General features: G+C 29.6%; 1 protein-coding gene across 1 annotated transcript in view; it reads right to left on the reverse strand.

The window, feature by feature from the left end:
* The window catches only part of LOC145694613 (aromatase-like), a 57,118-nt gene that overhangs the window by 11,436 nt on the left and 21,744 nt on the right, over positions 1-23,938 (reverse strand). The window contains exons 7-8 of the mRNA XM_081771006.1: positions 5,339-5,495; positions 2,760-2,886 (exon numbers count right to left, since the gene is read on the reverse strand). Of these exons, the coding sequence (XP_081627132.1) occupies positions 2,760-2,886; positions 5,339-5,495 (284 nt within the window). The remainder of the gene's footprint in view (positions 1-2,759; positions 2,887-5,338; positions 5,496-23,938) is intronic.

Below are 23,938 nucleotides of genomic sequence, written 5' to 3' on the forward strand. Positions count from 1 at the left end.
TAAGTATGTCATTTAACAAAATGTAGCTATATAAACTCCTCATTGTTTTCAACCAAAAGCGAAAAACAAAGCGGTTCTTCCAGACCGGAACAGTTCTCTTCGGCACTATATGAAGCAAATCGGAAGTAATGTCATAAATAATAATGTACTAATATACACCTTGGATATCAAATTTCACTGTTAGTTTTCTTGGCTTGTAGATATGTTTAACTTAAATTTGTTTTCATGATAATCCAAACTTTCATCATACAAGTATCAGGCTCCTAGATTTTCGTAAATAGGCCTAACTATAAAGTTGATCCTAAATCTTCCAAATAAGTACACATAATGATCACTAAAGTTCATAATTGACTTTATGAGAACATGCTGGCCCTAATTGATATATCACATGACTACTTTTCCATTTTAAAAAATATCACAGATTTCAAGATAGCGGATTTCAAGATGGCGGCGGAGGTTGATGATCTACTCTAACCATTCTTCTTTTGCCAATATGTAAAACTACTACTGTTTGTATTGTCTATCTTTCACTATTTTTACGTCTCAACACTTTATTTGATGTATTTCTATAACATAGCATAGGCCTTCCCCACCAACTTTGACCCCCTCCCCCTCCGTTTCTTATGGCGCTCAGCCCCTATAACTTTGCATATACACATATTTTCACATCCTCTATCAGACGTACTATGTCTCATCCCGCAACTCGATTCATCCATTTGGACCCTTTACTTGTAAGACTATAAATGAAAGCGTGACAAGAAGCTTCAGAATATCTCTAAAATGAAACAAATAAATTATTTTTGGTAATTACGCGCATGGAACACATTATAATATATATAAAGTCTCTAACCAGTATAATGTTTCTTTTTAATGAATTTTTTTGCCGATATTTCCAGCACATCCCAAGGACTCTTCTTCAAACACACACACACACGCTATATATATGTATCTATATCTAAACGCTTAATATTATATACAAGATCTAAACTTATGGCGAGTTGGAAACATATGGAATGCAGATCATAGGACTAGATATAAATAAAAAAATTAGAATGGGTGGTATTTATGGTTAGTGCACTAGCTATATAATAAAGAGTTAGTATATATTTTCACACCACTATTTCTTATAACATAAATATGTGAATAATAGCATAGAGGATATTCTTAAGCTGTAGCCCCGAAGTAGAGTGCCTCTGGGGCGTACTGGAAATATCGGCAAAAATTCATTAAAAATCATATATATAAACCTCCGTTCGACGAACCTCATTTGACATTGATGTTTACCGTAAACTTTATATCGCTAGTGTTTCTCGTTTCTTCGGTATTTCCAGTGGTACTTTTAGATGTCTCACGCTGTTAATATACAACGTATATACGATATTGGTTTTGTACCTTAATGTACAGGTTTAATTAAGTATAAATGTTCTTGTATTGTAGGAGTGAAAACAAAAATTTCTTTCAACAATATTATGCATCTATGAAACTATTCAAAGTAGATACGGAGAGCAGAATTAATTATGTAAACTTTGAAACAAGGCTTAGTAGATGCAATAGAAATAAAAAAACCGGTTTGGTACAGTCCGCAGCAAAAATCCTGCAACATGAGTATGTAAGTTTATTGTGAAACTACGCCTAACAGCACAGGGAATCAACATAACGTCTAAGTGGCACGAATCACGCCATGGAAACTTCGGCGTCCTCCCCTGCACACTTATCTTGGAGCAAAAGACTTCGTCGTTTCACAATAAACTTACATGCTCATGTTGCAGGTTTTGTGCTGCGGACTGTACATGCAGTAGGGAGAACGGAAGACATTGTCCTTAACGTATTTTTCTACAAAATGAAAATACTTCTTGCTAGAGCAGTATATCGCCCAGAAAATAATTCCGTATGCTAACAAGTCAAAAATTTAAAAGAGTTTCAAAATACTAGAATTTTGAGGCTAGTTGTTAATATGATTTGATTGAATTTACGTAGTACGAATGTTCTTTCGTGTAACTTTGTAGATAGTACTGTTATGGCATGTTCATTCTATGCCAGATTTTGAACGGTAATCCAACATGATTTTAATATGGTAAGTTTCATTTTGCGAATATATTTCTATTATTTTGATAACTATCTGCTCATAACCTATGCTCCTTTTTAGCATCGTCACCACACGTGTTGAAACGTATGTAGAAGCGGGATAATTTTTGTTTTCTAGCTAAAAAAAAGAAAGATAGAACAAAATTATTGCCACTGAAATCATAAACCAGTCTCTAGTGGACAATAGAATGAAGCATTGCTGGTATAGCAACATGTACTTGTTCATACATTAAATTGCATCTCTTAACTCACATTGAAGAATAAAATTCAATACTAGTGGCTAGATAAAGATTTGACATAGCTACTCAGATCCTCTTCTTATTAGTCCTCATTTGCTCTTCAAGCTCAAACCAAATACTCAATATCTCTGAATAATGGAACAAATTCTTCTCACATTAGTTTATTCTTTCTCCTTGATTACCTGTAAGTTTGTGGGGATGTAACAATAGTTTCTTGAAGCGAAACTCTTTCAGTTTCTAATGGTAGAGCTGATTTTCTAAAGGAATTACATATATTTCAAAATTCAGAAGGAATTAGAATACAAGTAATGTGTAAATTTTCAGTTTGTTCTAGCTTATGTGTGGATAAATTTCATATTTAAATCAACTGATTTAAATTCCAAGATAAATATTGTATGAAATTTTCGTGGAAAAAGAATATTTGAGATAGCTCACCTAAGGTTTCCCAAAGTTCTTTCAGGATGGCCTTTTCTATGTCTGGGTTTTCACTCAATGCTACCAACAGATAATATAAGGTAACAGAAGATGTGTCCGTTCCTGCTAGTAACATTTCCAAAATGCACTGTTTGTAAAAGAAAAGTAAATCTCACAACATTTGGCAATTAATAACAAATGAAGATAAAGTCTAGCTTCCAATTTGAAACTTTTTCTTCTTTGTTGCATACATAACATGTATTATTAATGTGAATAAATGATTATGCAATAAATAGAATGAACATAAGAATCTGTTCCTGAAATGATATTGAAGTCACGATTAGGAATTTCTGCCTTACAATATTCCATTTTCTTTCAACTTCTGTGCAATTTCATTGAGTCATGGCGAATACTAGATACAATAAAAACATGCAAGTCTTACTGTGGTTTGACACTGTAACATTGCGTTTTTCAGGGTATCTCCCTTTCTGAGAACCATGGACGGTACTTTTCTTGTATACAATGCGGTTATTCTTTAACTTATCTTTTGATTCTCCATAGCAGGGAGGAGAATACCAGTTTTTGAAATCATAAGTGAGCACAGCTTAAAAAAGAATCCTCTTACATGTTTAATATTCTAGTAAAGTTAAGAACGTTATAAATTTTAAAACGATAATAGAACAAATGTAAATATTGTAACAAATATGGAAAACATTCTAACGTAAAGAGTAAAAAAAAAAAAAAAAAATGAATGATTGGACCAGCGTTCGAACCCGGCACTTCCGGCATACCGTGCCGATGCGTTAACCACAACGCCACTCAGTCCGCTTCCCAGAACAGCCACTCACTCTTTCGCTATCGAGGTCGATGGTCTCATGTATGCTGAAGGTTCCGGGTTCAAGTCCCACTCCAGCAGTCACATTTTTTCACTCTACATTAGAATTCACACCTAAAAGGATTTGGTGTGTGAAATAAAATATCGGTTGCTTCCTCATTTCATTGGTATATATGGAAAGCTTAGGAAAAAGGAAAATAGGAGGGAATATGAAGCACCTTCTCTCGAAATTCTCTCCTGATATGACTTTCCGATTAAAAAAAAAATGTTAAGAAGACCAACACTCATCCAAAAAGACATCCGAGTCAAATATTTACCGTGAACGTTTCGGCGTTAGATTCACGCCGTCTTCATTGCATTGTTTTATGGAATTTTACGTTGATTGGAGTATCACATTTCTGAAGATTTCTTTTTTCATAGGTTTAGAATACTGAAGAGCAGTTCTTTACAAGTATTCCTACAGGGATGAACAACAGCTGATTTTTAGACGCATTAATTTTCATATTTTGTTAATGTTTCAGAAGCAGTGGAAGTTTATATCATAGTATGCTGTATTGGAAGGAAGTGGTGTAGATTGATTTGAGGGTTATACAAATTTATAATTTGTCGTCGTTTCTTCACTTTAAGTAGTATCTCAAATACTTCACAGGTTTAGAATACGGAAGAGCAATTCTTTATAAGTATTCCTACAGGGAAAAAGATTCATAAAAATAAATAAATAAATAAAAACTTCAAAAATGCAGTACTTCAAGCAACGTTAAAGGTGATGTGGATCCAACGTTGAAACGTTTGCAATTATTAGTGTTGGATGTTATTTGAGTAAAGATTGATCTTTCCTTGCTGTTATTGATACGGATTCTATTGTTTCATTAAGTAATTTCATGTTAAACTTATTAAATGGTTGTAAGTTGAAGTACTCATTCTGTACGACCTTTATTGAGATGTGTTCTTGTATAAATTATAAAAAATTTTTATACAAAATTTAAGTTGCTGATAGGTTTTAAATATTTCAACTAATATTTTCTGAATCTTCTCTAAAATAATATTTTCTGGATATTCTCTAAAAGTCCAATAATGTTGTTTGAGTTATTTCCACCCTTGTAAATGCTACAAAATTATTTGTTACTTGTAATAGATGAATACCTACTATAACCAATGTAGATAAAATTATTAAGTACTTGGTGACAAGCCGACATTGTATTAAGAAAAATTATTATTATTATTATTATTATTATTATTATTATTATTATTATTATTATTATTATTATTATTATTACAACAATGACACACAATCCTTATAGAGATATACATACTCCTAACAATGACTTGCATAATACTGTAAAGTTTGTCACTACACCATATGTGATACCTTTTATTGTCGCCGCTAATATCGAAAAGCTTGCAGGTTCACAGAAGTATAATTCTGCCGGTTTTGCATTGTATGAATGTGAAAGTTACTTGCTAAAATACAAAGGCTGATGAAAAGTTTAGATGAGAATTTGCTGCAAAATGAATGAAGAAAGAAATGAATAAATTATTTTATTAAAGACTTCTTAAAGTATGTTTGAAATTTAAGATTTTTACCTTCCATATCAAAACGTTATATTACCAAGGTCAAATGAGTTTTAAAACATTTCTGAATACTAAGTACTTTATTATCTCTATCTATATATTTAAGTAATACTTTTAACGATTAACATTAGTTACGCACATGTTTATAGACTATGACACTACGCTGAAAAAAAAAAAAAAAAAAAAAGCTTACCTGATGCACTTGCTCCTCTGAAATTTCTCCTCTCTCAGCTGAAAACAATAGGTGTTCCGCAAAATCTAAGTTCGGGTCGTCCATGTTTTTATTTTGATTGAACAATATTTTCTTTTTATTCGAAACAATCTGTCGAACTGCTTCTTGTAAAGCCTGTCTATAATAACATAATCATTAAAATCTGTTCGTACTTTTTCACTACTTCGTTTCCGTTCGTAACTTCTACACATTTGTTGTAATGGTTCAAGTAACACCCACCCCCCACATACATACACTATGCTTTTAGCTATTTAAGAACTGAGTACTCGTTATTCCTTAAATGAGCACAAAAGATATTTCTGTGTGTATTGGAAATTGTATCCTAAAAATGAACAATATACAGGGTGTTAATGAACTATACCAACAAACTATAATAAGTAATTCCTCACATCAAAAAGAGACAAAAAATTCATATTGACCTGCGGACAAAAGTGCATAATTTCAGAGCTGTTCGTTCAAAAGCGTGGAAAAACTACATTCATACATGCATTTTTATATCGAACACGAGAAACCTTGGCGTGGCGGTCCATATCAACGTAAAGGAATTCACACAAACGCCATCCAAAAAATGAATATTTCATCATTGTGAAATGAGCAGGAAATTCCCTACACGGAATAATTCCCAGATATGCTTCCAACATAATTCTCAGATATGTTCTAACTAACTAAAAGTGGGTCCAAAGCCGACAAAAGATTAAATGAACATACCTCAACAATAGTTATCTAGGTATGATACTAATGTTAAAGGAAAGCAGGAAAATTACGTAATCTCTATAATCAGAGTTGTTGATATGATCAAACAGGAAAAAGAGATTACCATGGAAAATGAAACACTGAAACTTAGAAGAAGCTTAAGAAAGAATAATTGAATCATTTAAATAAACTAAAAATTAATATAAAATATGTATAATACCATACAAAAATAATACATATAACTTCTGAAAACTGATCCCAGAGAATTGTAGAACATAAACATATTGGGCCTTATGCAGAGTCGTTTTGAAGCGCGATTAGTGCCATACTAAACAGTTCGACTAGCATAAGTCTCCTGCAGTAGTCTGTAATTTAGTATGACGCTAATCATACATCGAAACGACTCTGCATAAGGCGGATTATTATTACTAAGGAAGCATGCCTGTAGAATTCAGGGAGGACGCTACATGGACCATGCGAGGAGAGTGGCGCTAACTTATTAATATATTTAGTAAATTTGTATTAACACAGCTTAGTACGGCAACCAGGTAGGCATTCCTTTTGCTGAAATTGATAATTTGGTTTTAGAGAGTGTGACCTTACTCTTATCTTTCGCAAGTAATTAAGGTCTAATTTATAACTTACTAACAAATACATACAATCAATATACAAATGACTTATACAGTACTTTAATTTGTTTTGATGTTGTTTCTGCTTTTCCATAAAGAGATCACGTAGATATGTATAATCATATTGATAAAAAACACTACATACAAACGTGTTTATTACGCAAATTTTGAAAGTATATATATATATATATATATAAAACTTTATTTGTACATAACTACATATCTCATTCGAATAACAGTGGTTTACTGTGAGTATAGATTGCATCTTAAAGACGCTGAAAAGAAAGTTAAAAATCAAATCTTGAATAATGGAATATACGTATATTTATGTGTATCAAGCTGCCTATTCCATTTATATCTTCTAAAGTAGGACTCAGTTATTACAGGGAGCTGGCTTTAATGCGAGGCTGAGGAATTCAGAGTTGATTGACAGGTGCCCCACCCCCGTGATCAAGAAACGGTCACTCGATGGTCCTGGGCAGGGTTGCCAGTGCGCTGTAAAAAAATCACCTAATACTCACTTAATTCAAAGAGTTTATGCAAACTGTGCAATCCCTATCGAAAGATTTTTTTAAATTTGCATAAGCAGTTACCGTATTTGAATACATTTTGCATATTACTCACCTTCTATATTTTATAACCACCCGTGTGGCGGAGCGGTCTAGCATTTGTCTTCGATTGCAACATAAAGGGTCAATTCCGCTGGGGATAGTTGAATGTAATGGTTCAAATCCCGCCTTATGCAAGAAAAATGTAGGTCCTACATTTAGAAGCTTCTAAGCTCGTTTAGAGCGTTAATTCTTAATAATAATAATAATAATAATAATAATAATAATAATAATAATAATAATAATAATTATAATAATAAATATTAATTCTTATTAATAATAATTATATTTAAGAATATTCCGCTCTTTCGAAGAAATTTTGTTGGCTCTAAAAATAGCATTGTCTTCGTATGATACATTTATTTACAATTTAATTACAGAGCTTATACATAACACTTGAAATATATAAATTATATACATAATTTCCTATTAACACTTTAGAAGTGCAATGAAGAATATAACAGTATGTGTTATGTTTAAGTTCGATTAATCATTATCACTAGAGATCACATGTTTAGGCATTAAAACCTGGAAAATAGGTGGGCAAATAGGCACTTAAATTTACAAAATAGGCAGTAAAATAGGCACTAAAATGTAACTGAAAACAATGAAGATAAATACTCAATATATTTTAAAAAAATTAAGTCATAAATAATGTTTAAAGAATATAGAAACGTGTATACGTGGACACACGCAAATTAGACTGTGATAACAGATGCTTCAGTTTTTTTCTCCCGCGCTTCTTCGTCGCACTGCACTATGACCTTTCTTATTACTTCTCTAGCTTCGCTGTGTATAGTTTGCCCTCTCTTACGCTGTGAAGCCATTGTCAAATGAATAATAAGTAACAAAACCGCGACCACAACAATACCCAACAAATAATCAACTAACTCTTCAGAATGACATTCATGTGACAATTCTTTTACGCCTGGCAATGCTGACATATAGAAGGAGGGTAAGGGAGTGTCGCAAAAGTCAGGCAGAAAATATGCCGAAAAGTTTCCCCCTCTACCTCAGCCCCCGCTGATAAACATGCTAGCTCCCTATAATACTTACAGATCATTTACAAGCACTTTCCTTAGGATAATAACTGCAATATAGATTTAAGCTGTTTTTCATCAAAGAAATTTTACAGCAAAATGTTGCCTCTTAACTCAACACAGACGGAACTTTTAATGCGATTATTTAATTAATAAAATAGCAAAAATAAGTCATAAATTTAGACGGGAATAATTGTTGTTTAAGAATATAACATCGTAAGTCCAAGACATATAAAACAAGCACTCTGAGTAGTTCGTATATATTTAAATGTTAGAATCTGTTTTTTTTTTTTAAATTACGTCTTCCAATATTTCGAATCCTTGGTAATTTAAGATATTTTGATAATGTTTGAAATAAACATTAACAGGGATCTTAGATTAACAAAATACTTCAAGTACTTGTCTTGGCGTAAATATTAATAAATTTTCCTGAAATAAAATGTATTTAATTCTTCCAGTAGTATAAATCTAACCATACTTTTGGATTTCATCTTTCCAGTTGTAAAATATAACTGAAAATGACACAACGTTATATTTGCGTGAGCAAGCTCAGTTGGCCTTACAGTACGAAGTATGATATTAAATAATATAAAAATTTATATTACCTAACATGTATTTTAACGTATTCAGGTCTTTATTGATTATACTAATTGGATTTGTTTCTCTCTATATTGAAGGTGGTCGAATATAACTCGAAGCATTACCGTCAAACTATGAACTACACAAACGAGGACATACAATGCAATAAGCAATAAGAAATAAAACAATAAGAAATGCTTTATTTCATGTATTAGCCCGGAAGAAAGCAAAATAATTATTCTGTTTTCATAAATGGTATCATAATGACGGAGGTAACTATACATTTGGGAGTTCTTCACAAGATGACGGCCGGATAAGTACACTCATGTCCAAAATGATTGTCGCATATCTATAACTGTCTTCTTGTAAGAATGTAATTTGATAATGATTATGCAGGGTACTTTTAATACTGATACTATGTGTATAATCGCAAAATATATATTTGTGGGAAATTTCAGAGGTAATGAATTATAAATACGAAAATTAGAATGAGTGAAAGAAAATATATGGACAAGAAAGTTTTATTTTCTTTTTATTGTTCTTATTTACTGCTCTTTTGATTTGAAATTTGCTATATACATGTCTTCGCCGATTATACACATACTAACATTATAAGTAATACCGGGAGAATCCGTTATCAAATTATATTCCTACAACAGCATATTTATAGATATGCGACATAATTTTGGACATGAGCGTATCGGAGTTTTATACTTATATTCATTACAATTTTTATTCTTTAAGTCAATATACATTCTTAATTTACTTTGTTATGATTTTTATAATACATAGATCATGTAAAACACATTCGGCGGCAGTAGCAATGCTTATTTCAAACAATTTTACAGTTTAAAATATCAACTTAAAACAGGCAATTTGGAGTAATGTATGTGCCACTTCGGTTACTGTATGTACTGTAACTTTGTGAATTTATTTAATAAGTTATGTTGAAGTAAATATGTCCAGTTAGTTGGCGAAACTGTTACACAATTATTATTATTATTATTATTATTATTATTATTATTATTATTATTATTATTATTATTATTATTATTATTATTATTATTATTATTATTATTTTAAATGTTAGTTTGTTCAGTGATTTATTTTTTAGTTTGAATTAATAATTTAAATAATTTCTACATAACAATGAACTCAGTGATGATCTATGTCTTAGTGCTAAGTAACTAACTCTATGGCCTATGGAACCCGGAGGTTTAATGCCGTGTTCACAAAAGCTCTCCACTGACTTCTATCCTTAGCTAACTGCATCCAGTTTCTACTTTGTATTCCAATCTCTGCGAGATCCATCTTAATATTGTCCTCCCATCTGCGCCTAGGTCTTCCTAATGGTCGTTTTCCGATTGGTTTTCCTGTCAAAACTTTGAAAGCGTTTCTACTTTCTTCCATTCTAGCTACATGACCCGCCCACCTAAGCCTCCTAGACTTCACGATCCTAACGATGTTGGGTAAACCATACAAATTATGTAGTTCCTCGTTATGAAGTTTCCGCCATTCCCCATTCCCGTTCCTCTTGGGTCCGAATATTCGTCTCAGGATCTTGTTCTCAAATACTTTCAGTCTATGTTCTTCCCTCAGAGTAAGTGACCATGTTTCGCAGCCATACAAAACAACAGGCATGATTACCGTTTTGTATATTTTAAGCTTCAAATTTCTCGACAGAATTCGCGACGACAAGAGATTTTGAACCGAATAGTAACACGAATTCCCTGCTTTTAGTCGACATTTAATTTCTTCGTGAATATGATTTTCCTCTGTTAATATTGATTCTAGGTATTTGAAACTATCCACTTTATCAAAAGTATTATTTAATATTTTAACGCATCCATAATTTGCTGTATTCCTGTCTTGACGCACTTCCATGTATTTAGTTTTCTCTGCATTTATTTCTAAACCCATGTCCCTGCAAGCGTTTAATAAGATCTCTGCATTTCTTTCTATTGTTCTCCTGTCATCCCCTATTAAATTTACGTCATCAGCATATGCCATAACCTGGTGAATACCGTTCAACTCTAGGCCCTGGTTGCTATCTTTGATTTTCCTTATAGCGTATTCCTGAACGAAGTTAAATAATAATGGCGACAACGCATCTCCTTGTTTCAGGCCATTTTCGACGTGAAAGCTCGTGGACAAAAATTTTCCTACCCGGACTTTACTTTGGGATTCATGTAAACATATCTTAATTAATCTAATTAGCTTTCTCGGTATTCCAAGTTTTGTAAGAACGTTGTAAGTAGGGGTGGGATGGGGATTCTGCGCCACTTCATCATTTCCAATAACAATCTAGCACACCATCAATAATAATAGCGCACCCCTAATAACAATAGCGCATCCCCCTACCTCCAAATAACTTCTAAACTACCCCTAATAATTTCTACCGCACTCCCTACTTCCCAAATAACTTCTATCACTATATCAAATAACTTCTATCTTACTCATAATAACTTCTAATGCATTCTATCACTAAATCTAGTTACAAAAATCATTAAATCTGGTTATAAAAAATCACTAAATCTAGTTACAAAAATCACTAAATCTAGTTACAAAACCACTAAATCTAGTTACAAAATCTAGTTATAACCGGTTTTGACTTCAAAAATCACTAAATCTAGTTATAAAATCTGGTTATAACCGGTTTTGACTTCAAAAAATCACTAAATTTGGTTACAAAAAATCATTAAATCTAGTTACAAAAACAAAAAATCACTAAATCTAACAACATTTAACAAGAATGAACAATTGCGTTTTAAACTCTGATACATACTCTTTTAAATGCCGTTTGAATTATCAAAAGCGGATAAAAAATAACGAATTTAGCATTTTGCCGCCTGTATTTATACAACCCAACACAGCACAGAAGGTTTGTCCACACACACATTTACAATTGAGTTTGCTTGAGAGAAGGAATAGCATATATGTACATGAGATTTACGATAATTCTCCTTCTTTCTTTCTTAGCATGGGAACGTGACTTGCTTACATCATCATACACTCATCCACACTCACATTCTCTTCAGTCAACCGGAGCAGCAACAACATTTTTTTTTAGTAGTCAAGCAGTATATGGAAAGTGTAATAATAACAACACCAAAACTGTCACGTCACGTTAGCTAGTCACGTTATGCAGTTACAATTTTCTCTCTCTTCACAGTCGAAAAATTTTTAAACTTTTTTAAACTTCTTAGTTTTAACGTGATGATTTTTACTTTCACGTGACAAACAGGGTTGGAAACTAATTCTTTTTAACATATTTTTCCAGAATTGTTAAAATTATGAATTAAGCTCTGAAACTATTACAAATGAACTAGTACCAAATAAGGTAAATATGATAATTTTTTGGAAACGATAACCAACCCTGTTTTAATGGCGTACTCGAGGGATGTTATTTTTTTAAGTCGTTATAACTTTGTTGTTTATTAACCGATTTTCAAAATTCAAACGACAAATGAATACTAATCACATAACCAATTTTCTAAAATGATAAATGGTTGCATAACCCAAAGGATACTTTTCCCTTTTTCAATATCTCCACAAAATTTCAACAAATCGAAAAAATAAAAATACTATCATAATTAGAATAAAATTTAAAAACTTTTTTAAAGAATAACATTTTCCCGAAAACTCAAAAATAAACCCGTAAAAAATTCCCGAAATTTTGAACTTGCTATAACATCGTCAAATATTAACCGATTTTCAAAATTCAAACGGTAAATGGTTTCTATTTTTTATAATTTTTTTCTAACGCGTTACTGGTTGCCTATGTCTAAGGATAAAATTACAAAAACAACTTTTATGACTTAAAAATATAAATTTTATCTAAAACTAAACTATACATAAAAGTTAATTAAATTTACCTAAAACTAAACTATACATAAAAGTTAATTAAATATGACCTAAAACTAAACTACACCACACATAAAAGTTAATTAAATTTACCTAAAACTAAACTATACATAAAAGTTAATTAAATATGACCTAAAATTAAACTAAACTATACATAAAAGTTAATTAAATTTTATCTAAAACTAAACTATACATAAAAGTTAATTAAATTTACCTAAAACTAAACTATACATAAAAGTTAATTAAATTTACCTAAAACTAAACTATACATAAAAGTTAATTAAATATGACCTAAAACTAAACTACACCACACATAAAAGTTAATTAAATTTACCTAAAACTAAACTATACATAAAAGTTAATTAAATTTACCTAAAACTAAACTATACATAAAAGTTAATTAAATTTTATCTAAAACTAAACTATACATAAAAGTTAATTAAATATGACCTAAAACTAAACTACACATAAATACATTTTAACTATATCTTATAATGCCCCCAAGCTAATGTACTTATACCACCCTCTAGTATATATCTTTTATCATCATTCGAATCTAAAGCTAATTTATTTACAGCTATGGTATACACATCATGCTTACAACTTCGAATTAGATTTATATTTTTGTATGTTTTCACATCATTGAATAGGGTTTGCTTATAATCATCAAATTGTAACTCTTTTGATACTACACATTTTGTTATTCCTTTTGCTTTTTTCTTCTCTTTATTTTCAACTTTAAAGGCATACATCTTTGATCTTAACCCAATAAATTCTGTCATTATTTTACCATTGTTTTCATCCTTCATCTTTCCTAATACTTTTTTGTTTACTAATGGTATTCCATATTGATTATCCTTTCCATATTCACTTGTATCAAATAAATCAACCATTTCTTTTAAGTCTTTGTAGAAATCATCTGTATTAATTTCATATATAAAACTATCAGTATCCATATAACATAACCCTATATCAATATCATATTTAGGTTTCATAATGTTGTAATGGAAGTCATACATTAATAGTTTTGACAAATCTAGCACACTCATACCAACATATATAGGTTTGTTGAAGGTCAATTTTTCTTTTTTCATATGTATCGCACACAAATCTTCAGTAAATATTGTTCTATAATCAAAGTTCGGTTTCGCTATTAACTTTTCCACCCTCATTGGATCACATTCTAAAGTAATTGATGGCCTCTTTCTAATGTTTTCCATTGTTTTACCAAATACACTATTATTCATTAACTTGTAAAAATCTTTCTCGAAATTATTCTTAGCTTGTGTTCTCATATTTGTATTTAGATCAATATATTCCTTTAACCAGTTTGATTGCTTGAACTCTAATACTCGGTGAATTTTCTTTAATATCATTCCAAGTGACATATATAATTTTAAATTTCTATAGTGAATAACATATCTTTCTTTATTGTAAAGCGTTGTTAATAATTTTGATTGTTTCGATCCTGGCGGGCACATATTTTCTGGAGCTAATGGTAGATCTGTATGTTTATCATGTAAGTATTCTGGATATTCTAAATCAACTTCTAATATGTAACCAGTTTCTGAATTATCTGGAATATTCATTATGTTTATGTAAGGTTGAACCCATTTAAAGTCTTTGTAAGGCATGTATTGACTCATTGCCCATCCATATAAATTATTTGCATCTAGATAAGCTAAATACTTTGAAGGTTCGTCTTTGTTATAACTTTTCATATACTTATTATTTGCTTTTACATACCTCTTACTACATTGTGAAATTCCACCTCTTATACCTTTTTCAATCATTAATATTTTGTCATAGTCAGTTAACATTTTTAGTTCGATTTTAGTCACCTTTAACATTGAATCCCATGATAAACCAGGAGCAGTGAAATACCAAGCAGGATCTAAACCATATGCCTTTAAACATACATCTCTAAAATTTTCAAATACATCGGCTAATATTAATACATCTGTCCTGTTATAAAGTTCTGTATATTCACCTAGATTTTTAATATTGAATGACTTCCAAACATTTTTCGCATGCTCATAATCTTCATCACTGATGTGGGTGTTAGTAAGTTTATTAAAGAACATTTCTTTTGAAGGTAGTTTTGTTTCTTCTAATCTTTCAATTGAGTCAATATAATCATATGGGTACACACCTTTTTTAATTACTAAATCTAATAAATCATAAGTGAAATACTTTGACGTTTCTCTATATTGTTCTTTTGTAAGGTTATTTGCTAGTTCTGCTAAACCCCTTGACATAAACCTAAATGAATCTAGAAATCGTAAATTAATTCCATTCTTTTTATCAACCTTCACATATTTCGAGTATGTTATATATTTTTCTTCATTGTTTGCAATTAGTTTTATTTCATTCTTATCATAAGCAAGTTCTTTAACAAATAGGTGAGTATCATAACCACTTAAATTGTAAATAAATACTGGAATGAAATTAGGATTTCGATAGCTTAAGTTACAATAACTGTGAGCTGCACCTCTAAACTTTCCAGTTAAATGATCATGATCTCTTACTTTTGCTTTATTTATATTTATATTTTTCAAACATTTACCTAATTCATGTTTCCATTCTTCTAATTTTTCAACCATGCTATCATTATTTTTAGCGAATTTTATTTTCTTATTTAACACATTTATTTGTTTTTCAATTGCGGGTGGTAAATCATTCAAGTTTTTCTCACATATATGACAACTATTGGAATTATTATATAACTCTTCCTCATCTTTAGTTAGGTTATTCATTTCAACTCTTTTGTTATATATTTTCTTTATTTCTATTGCTTCTTGTTTTAACTTCTCCACAAACACCTTTGCAGCATCTAAACCAATATAACTAACAGGCCTTTTATACACACCATTTGAGTATTTGATGTAATAACAGAAACTCATTGGTAAATGCTTTTGATACTTCACAGTTTTAGAACAATTATGGTCTACTTCCATTTTACATAACAAGCATTCAAAATCGGCATATATCGCAAATGGTACCCTTAATGATCTATTATAATTTTGGAACTGTATTTGATTGTCATATGGTTTTGGAAGTTCTATTCTAACAGATTCATGCTCCTTACAATATAGTTCATGTTCTTGTAATTGTATCTCATTTCTAAAATGTCTTGTTAAACACCTATCACAAAAGTATAATTTTTCCTTATGCTTTGTTACTTGACTTCTTATTAATCTTGATAAATCCTTTATCCAACAAAAGTGATCATTATTTTCATCTTTTACATATAATAAATTGATGTGTTTATCCTGCTTATTTTTTGTGATTTGAAGTGGATATATATTATATTCATCATCATAGGTATACACGTTAATGGATATGTTACTTCTTTTTTCAAACTTTACTATATCTTTTAATTGTACAGGAAATTCAATACCCTTACAATATTTCTCTTGTAATTCATCCACAATTTCTGTATAGTTTGAAGGCCGTTGAGGATGTGATTGGTGATCTATAGGTTTTAAATAACACGCAATAGAATATAAGAAACATTTATTATCTTTATTTTGAACATTAATCACTGCTTTTTTATCTTTAATTGGTTTAGGAAGGTCAATATAGGAAGAAGCTCGTAATGGTACATATTTATTTAATCTGATTTCTAAATATTTAATTTGATGTAATGACCATCCTGAACCTCTTCCTTGAAATTCCTCCATCTCTCTACATAGTTTTTGTTTAGCATTGGTTATATATTCATCTAAGTCAGTTGATTGTAATATTCTTTCATTCATAGTTTTAAAATTGCGTTCTTGTACTTCTTTATGTTTAATATAATCACAAATGAATACAAGGTTGACTTTTAATGGATGGTGCTTTAATTCTTCCTTGATTTTGTTAATAACTACTTTCCCACTTATATTTAAAAACTTCACTGGATCTTTATATCCTCCTATGTTTTCAATTGTGATAGTTTGTAATCGTTTCTGTATTGCTGTTTCCTTTGTTTCTACTTTAATTGGTATTCGTTGTGGTTTGGATTCTTCAAATACTTCTTCTTTAAATGGAAATATGTTTCTAATTTGTGATCTGTTTTGTTCATCTTCATATTTTATAATACGGTCAATAAGTTCAGCCTTTCTTAATTTAGAATAACCTTTTATCCCCTTCCTTTTACAATGGTTTTTTAGTTCATCAACTTTCATTGTGTATATAACTTTCAATTCATCTGGTTCATTTTGGTATTGTTCGATTTTTTTGATTAATTTCAACTGGTATTGTTCGATTTTATACCTTTTATGAAATAATCATAAAAGATAACATTTATAATATATTACTTTTATTTATTTAATTATTATGCAAATTATTAAACCCTAACCATTTAATAAACTATTTATACCTTTTATGAAATAATCATAAAATATAACATTTATAATATTACATTACTTTTATCTATCCAACTATTATGTGAATCATCAAACCCTAACCATTTAACAAACACTTTATTACCTTTCTTTCTCAATATTTTTTCAACCAAATACTCATCCTTATATTTAGTTTTCAATAATTCTGGTTCATAAAATCTTCCTTTAACTTCTTCATTGTTTAAATCTTTAATTTTATATGTTGGTGGATTAGATGGTATAACCTCGTTAATAACAAACACTTCTGCTGACCAATTTGGTGTATAACCTTTGTCAAACAATCCTTTAATTTTACTTATACGAACATGATCACCTAATTTGTATTTAGGTTTAACACGTTTATATTCTTTCTTATACACTTTATTCAATATCACATGCTCATTTTTCTTATTCACTTCTACAGGTTTCACACCAATTGTTCTATGTACTTTGTTATTATATTCATCAACTAAACCTTGCAATATTTTTAACCACTTATAATTACCTTGAACAGTAAATTTTTTCCACATATTTTGTTTAAGTGTTTTGTTAAACCTTTCAACAACAGAAGCTTTTTTACCACTATATGTTGAGTAATGATTGATATTGTTTTTTCCCATCAAATCTTCAAATTCTTTATTATAAAACTCTTTACCTTGATCAGTTTGTAAGTTATTAGGTTTTCTTACTTTTAACACTGATTCAAATGCTTCTGTAACATTTTTACCACTCTTATCTTTAACAGGAACAGCAAATGCATATTTTGAAAACACATCTATAATCGTTAGCAAATACTTATACCCTTTATTTAATTTTGAAACACCTTTTAACACACCACTATCCATTTCCACAAGATCTGCTTGCCATAAATCATCTATACCTTTAACAATAACACTTAACCTAGGATAATTTTTTCTAGATGGTTTATGAATTTCTTCTATAATGTCTTCTCTAATACCTTCACCTTCATATAGTCAATCGGGGTTTTTAATGAATTGGGATTTATTAGTACCACATACAACACATATACCTTTCTTAGCATATCTTCCATTCTTTGTTTGTTCTATTCTAATGTTATCTATTTTTGTATCTGTTGATTTCTTACACTTAACACAATACATCATACTATTTATTATATGGAAAATTATTAACCTCAATCTATAATTGAAACACTATATCAACTAACATCATTCTAAAAATCAACCTAATTCAAACTATAATTCAACTAACAATATAATTCTAAAGATTAGCCTAATTCAAACTATAATTTAAGCATATGTTTGTTTGATGCTGTTGTCGATATTTGATGATTAATACTATAATTAACGGGTGTTGATATTTGATGATTAATACTATAATTAACAGGTGTCGGTATTTGATGATTAATACTATAATTAATGCTGTTGTTGATTAATACTATAATTGATCATGAACTTCAATCTATAATTCAATCTATAATCAATCTATATAATAACTTCTACAATTCAAACACTGTTCATCTATATAATTTAATCAATATAACATTCTATAACTTAATCTATAATTCGAACAATAATTCAATCTATATAACAATTTATAATTCATCTGTATAATTCAATTTAGAATGTTGTTATATAGATTGAATTAGAATGTTATTATATAGATTGAATATAGCAAATGGTTTTATGAAAGTTCTCTTTCTATATACATAATAACTTGCAATGGTTGCCCTTCTTCCGTAGCTGAATTCTTATTTGCTTGAAACATAATTATATCACCCTTTTTAATGTTTACAGGTAAATTTTCAATCAAAGTATCACCTAAATATATCTCTAGAAAGTATTTATCCAAACTTAATTCCATGTGCATTATTTTCCCATTATATAGAAATTTGTAACCATTAGAGAGATTAAATATTCTAAAGATTGGTTCCTTAACATTTTTAACTCTCAATCGACATATTAGGGGTATAGTTTCTTTCTGCATAATCAATTTAGTAGTATCCATCCTAATCTTTTGAAAATCATCTTTCTTTATATATGTGTCTTGTAATGTTTTTAATACATCTTCAAATTTGTTTCTATCACCTTCCAATTGACTATTAACATTACTATTTATTAAATCTAGCTGTTGTAAAGTTACTACATCATGTTGGTCAATTGCATCACTTACATTAACAAGTCTTTTGTTTTTGAAATCAACCCATGTTATATTTGATGTAAAAACTTCACTTACATGATTGAGGTTTGTAGTCCTCCTTTTAGTATTACCAAAGATGTCCATATTTATTATATAACAATTCAAATTATTTAATAGCAAGTAAAACAGTTATACGAGCTCCACCAAAATCAATCAAATCACCATTTTCATCTTTAATTGAAACTTTAAAATTATTAAATTTATTGTGATGTATTGGGAAAAATATCTTTTCATTAGGTTCATATATAATTGGTTCTCTAAACTCTGCATTTGTTTTAAATGTTGCAATTAAGTCTGTTTCGTTGTGTGTTGTATCATTGTGTTTTAAAATCATACCTTCTGCTAAATCACAGTGAATATTTATAGTATCAAACGGATGAAACCTTGGTGGTTTATCTCCAATATGTTCTATGTTATTAGCCCAGTTTTTATCACTAAAACCTAATACAGTATTAATGGTATCTAAGGTTATATCACAAACCTCACTAAATATTTTAACTCTATTTCTTTTCCTGTCTTCTGTAATTTCAAAAGTATCTTTGAATTCATCAGTGTAGAATGGAAGGTTTGATTTAATATATTCTTCTAATTCTTTTAAACTATATTGACCAGGTTGAACTATGGCTTGTCTTGTAACTTCAGGTTCTTCAGTGCAAAACGTTAATTTATTATTTTTCTGTAATGTTTGGAGTTAAGTATGTTGTGTAAAATCCTGCAACAGCTACTTCTAAATCGTTTTCAAATGGGTAATGCAATGACATGTTTAATACAGATGAATAACCATTTAAATTAAATACTTTCATTTATTATATAATAAATAATTAAAATGGATAATTGGGATATTAAAGTAAGGTTAACAGAAGAAACGGCGAAGAGTAAGAGGAATGGAGAGTTGTTACCTGATGATATAAGATGTTTAATAGTTGGGCCTAGTGGTTGTGGTAAAACGACGTTAATGATTGATAATTTTTTGTTAGCACCTAAATGGTTAAAATATGCAAATGTTTATATATATTCTAAAAGTTTAAATCAACCTAAATACCAACACTTAATACAACTTTTTCGAGATATTGAACGTAATATTAAAGACAGAATAGCAATAATAAAAGGAAACAATGAAGAGATTATTCCATTAGATGAATGTGAGGACTATTCTGTGGTAGTATTTGATGATTTCATATTAGAAGAACAAAATCACGTTAGAGAATATTTTACTCGAGGGCGTCATAAGGGTTTGAACTGTTTCTATCTTGGACAAACATATTCTAAAGTGCCAAAACAATTAATTAGGGACAACTTAAACTTTATTTGTATATTTAGACAGGATAATGTAAATTTAAAACATATATATGATGAATTTGTTGCATCTGATATGTCGTTTGAAAAATTACAATTATTATGTAGCAAGTGTTGGAGTGGAGAACATGGTTTCTTAACAATAGATATGACTAGGAAGGTGAATAATGGTAAATATAGAAATAAAATTAAAGAATTTCTAAAAGTGTGAACTAAACGTATATGAATGCAGGTGAACGTATATGTTATGTTATGTTATGTTATGTTATGTTATGTTATGTTATGTTATGTTATGTTATGTTTTTATTTTTTCTTTATATAATAAATGGATGTTAATAAAGCTAAGAAGTATATTAAGTTAAAAGAAGAACTTATTAAAAGATTTAAGGAAATTAAACAAAGTAATCGAAGTAAGTATGAAAAATTTAAAGAACAAGATCAGCCTGTTATTGATGCAATTAAAGATTTAGGGCAAGATATATCAAAAGTAGCAGAAGAAAATAAAAATCTAATTCAAGAGTTAGTTCCAGTTGCGTATAAAAGAGCTAGAGTGGATTCAAGCTTATTAGAAACACCGCCTATGTATGATAGTTCTATAAATGAAAGTGATACGCCTATAACAGAAGAAATAAAACACATGAAAAAACAAATTAAATATAAAGTAGAAGGAATAGAATCTTTAGCAACAACTCATTTGGGTAAAATTGCCTCAAGATATTATGCAACTAGAGATGATAAAAGTTTTGGAATACACCCATATGATGAAGATGGGAAAATTATACATATGATAGGAAATGCGGAAGTTAAAATTCATGGTGATGATTTAGTTATTAATAATCGACATTATACAGGAACAGAAGGTTTATGGGAATTATTGACAAAACATAATCCAACAAATTATAATGATGATGATCTAGAAAAATATAAACAAATAGTAATTGATTCGAGTGTTGCATTTCATAATAATGATCCAAGTACTAGAAAACAAAAATCTAGTAAAGGTAAAAAATATAAAGAAATTATCAAACCTATTTGGGATGAATATATAAAACCAACAACACCTTCAAAAAAGACACCAAAATCTGGAGAAGGAATAAAGGTATATAACGAATTATCAAAAGAATACATATGGATGGATGATGTGAGAAAACTGATTGATCGTTTGATTGTTATTGATGGGGAAGAAAAATCTGGAAATGATAACTTTTATAATGAAAAAGTAGGTATTATGGATATGATTAATTCTAAACTTGCACAATTTATACCTAATGATCCAAAAGGTATAGGTTATTTGATAAAGATATTGAATACGCTGCCACCAAAATTTTGGAATAGTGAAAAGTATGGAAAAGGATTAGTAAATGATTTGATTAATAAACTTCCATTTGAGTTGCATATTCCAGGATTTAGATTTTGCGGGCCTGGGACTAAGAAGAAAGATTAGAAAGAGGTGATGAAGGTATTAACAAATTAGATGAGGCTTGTAAAGAACATGATATATACTATAGGGATAATAAAGATACAGAATCAAGACATATTGCAGATAAGGAATTAGAAAATAAAGCTTGGGAAAGAGTTTTTGCTAAAGATGCTAATTTAATAACTGAAAAACTACCTGCTCTTGGAACTGCTTTAATGATGAATACAAAAGTAAGATTTGGTTTAGGTTTATAAGTAATGAAAGTAAGATTAGGTTTATAAGTATTTTTTTAGATTTAGGTTTATATGTACTTTTTAGATTTAGGTTTATAAGTATTTTTTATATTTAGGTTTATATATGTACTTTTTATGGAAATTTTCATAAAAAGCTTTTAATTTATATAATAAATATGCAGTTAAAAGGTTTTACATTTACGATTCCTAATCAGGAACTTAAACAATTAAATATAGATCACATTTTAACTAACAAACAACTCAAACAAAAGGAAGCAAAATTAAGTAAAGGACAATGTATGTCTCTATCTCTTTCTATACCACAACTTAAGAAAATAAACAAAGAAATGAAGGCAAATGATAATAAAGTTCATTATGGTGGTTTTATATTTACTATTCCAACGATTTTAGCTTTAATAGGTGCTCTAGGTTCTGTTGCTGGAGGTGCGGCTGCTATTGCTAAGACTGTAGATGATGCAAAAAAGAATAAAATGGAATTAGAAGAACAAAAACGACATAACTTAGCAATGGAAGAAAAACAAGGTGGTAAGCTTTCAAAAAACGTAAACTCCAAAACAGTAAAGAAAAAGAAAAAATTAAACCTTTAAGTAATTTAGATCTAATACAACTTGTTAAAAAACTTAAGATAAGAAACTTTAGAGGTGTATTTATGAGTGATGAATTGTCTAAACAACCGATCAAGAATGAGTGTGGTATTGTTAATTTTGATACGTCTAAAAATATAGGAACGCATTGGATTTGTTATTGGAAAAAAGGAAATAAAAAGTATGTGTTTGATTCATTTGGAGGTAATCCACCAAAAACACTCGTAAAATATCTTGGTCATATGAATTACAATCCTTTAAACCTAATCAAAAAACAATCGAGAATTTAAATAAGCCAAACAGGTCTATTGAATTTGATATTGACGTGGGTGATGGCTTCATACATCCTTATTATGCTGATATGTATGTAACTTTTGAAATTAGAGGTAGAGATGGTGATGGAGAATATACTACTGGTCAAAATATTAGACTTATTAATAATTTCTTCCCACATTTGTTTTCTCAAATTCAAATTAGTAAGCATGGTCAGATATTGGATATTATAGATTATCCTGGTTTAACTTCAACAGCTGTAAACACATGTACGATTTCAAAACCAGAGGCAAATCACTATGATGAATGTGGATGGGAAGGAATTACATGGGCAAGAACAGATGAAGAAATAGTGTTTTTGCTCAGACTTTTACCAGGATTTTGTTCAGATTTTAAAGATATCATGTGGAAAGGAGGATTGAAATATACATTTAAAAGAAGTGGTTCTGATGATAATGCATTTGCTATTTGGAAAACAAAAAAGCAGGATGGAACATTTGAGAATGATCAACCGCATCCAGGTAAAGTTAAGATTACAAATATGGAGTTAAGAATGCCTATTGTTAATTATGAACCTAACTATGCCACCTTGTTAAGATCTAATATGTTAAAAGAAGGTAAGATTCCAATTTCATTCAACACGTATCAATGTTTGCAGAAATCAGTTAGTGGAAAGTATTTAGAATTCGATTTAACCACACAATTTAACTCAAGTGAATTTGATATGCCTAATTTTGTAATTGCCTTTTTCCAAACTGATAGAAATGATAATCAAG

This window comes from Thermobia domestica, chromosome 9, assembly GCF_964235325.1.
Source record: "Thermobia domestica chromosome 9, izTheDome1.hap1.1, whole genome shotgun sequence".
In the NCBI taxonomy this organism is placed as follows: domain Eukaryota; kingdom Metazoa; phylum Arthropoda; class Insecta; order Zygentoma; family Lepismatidae; genus Thermobia; species Thermobia domestica.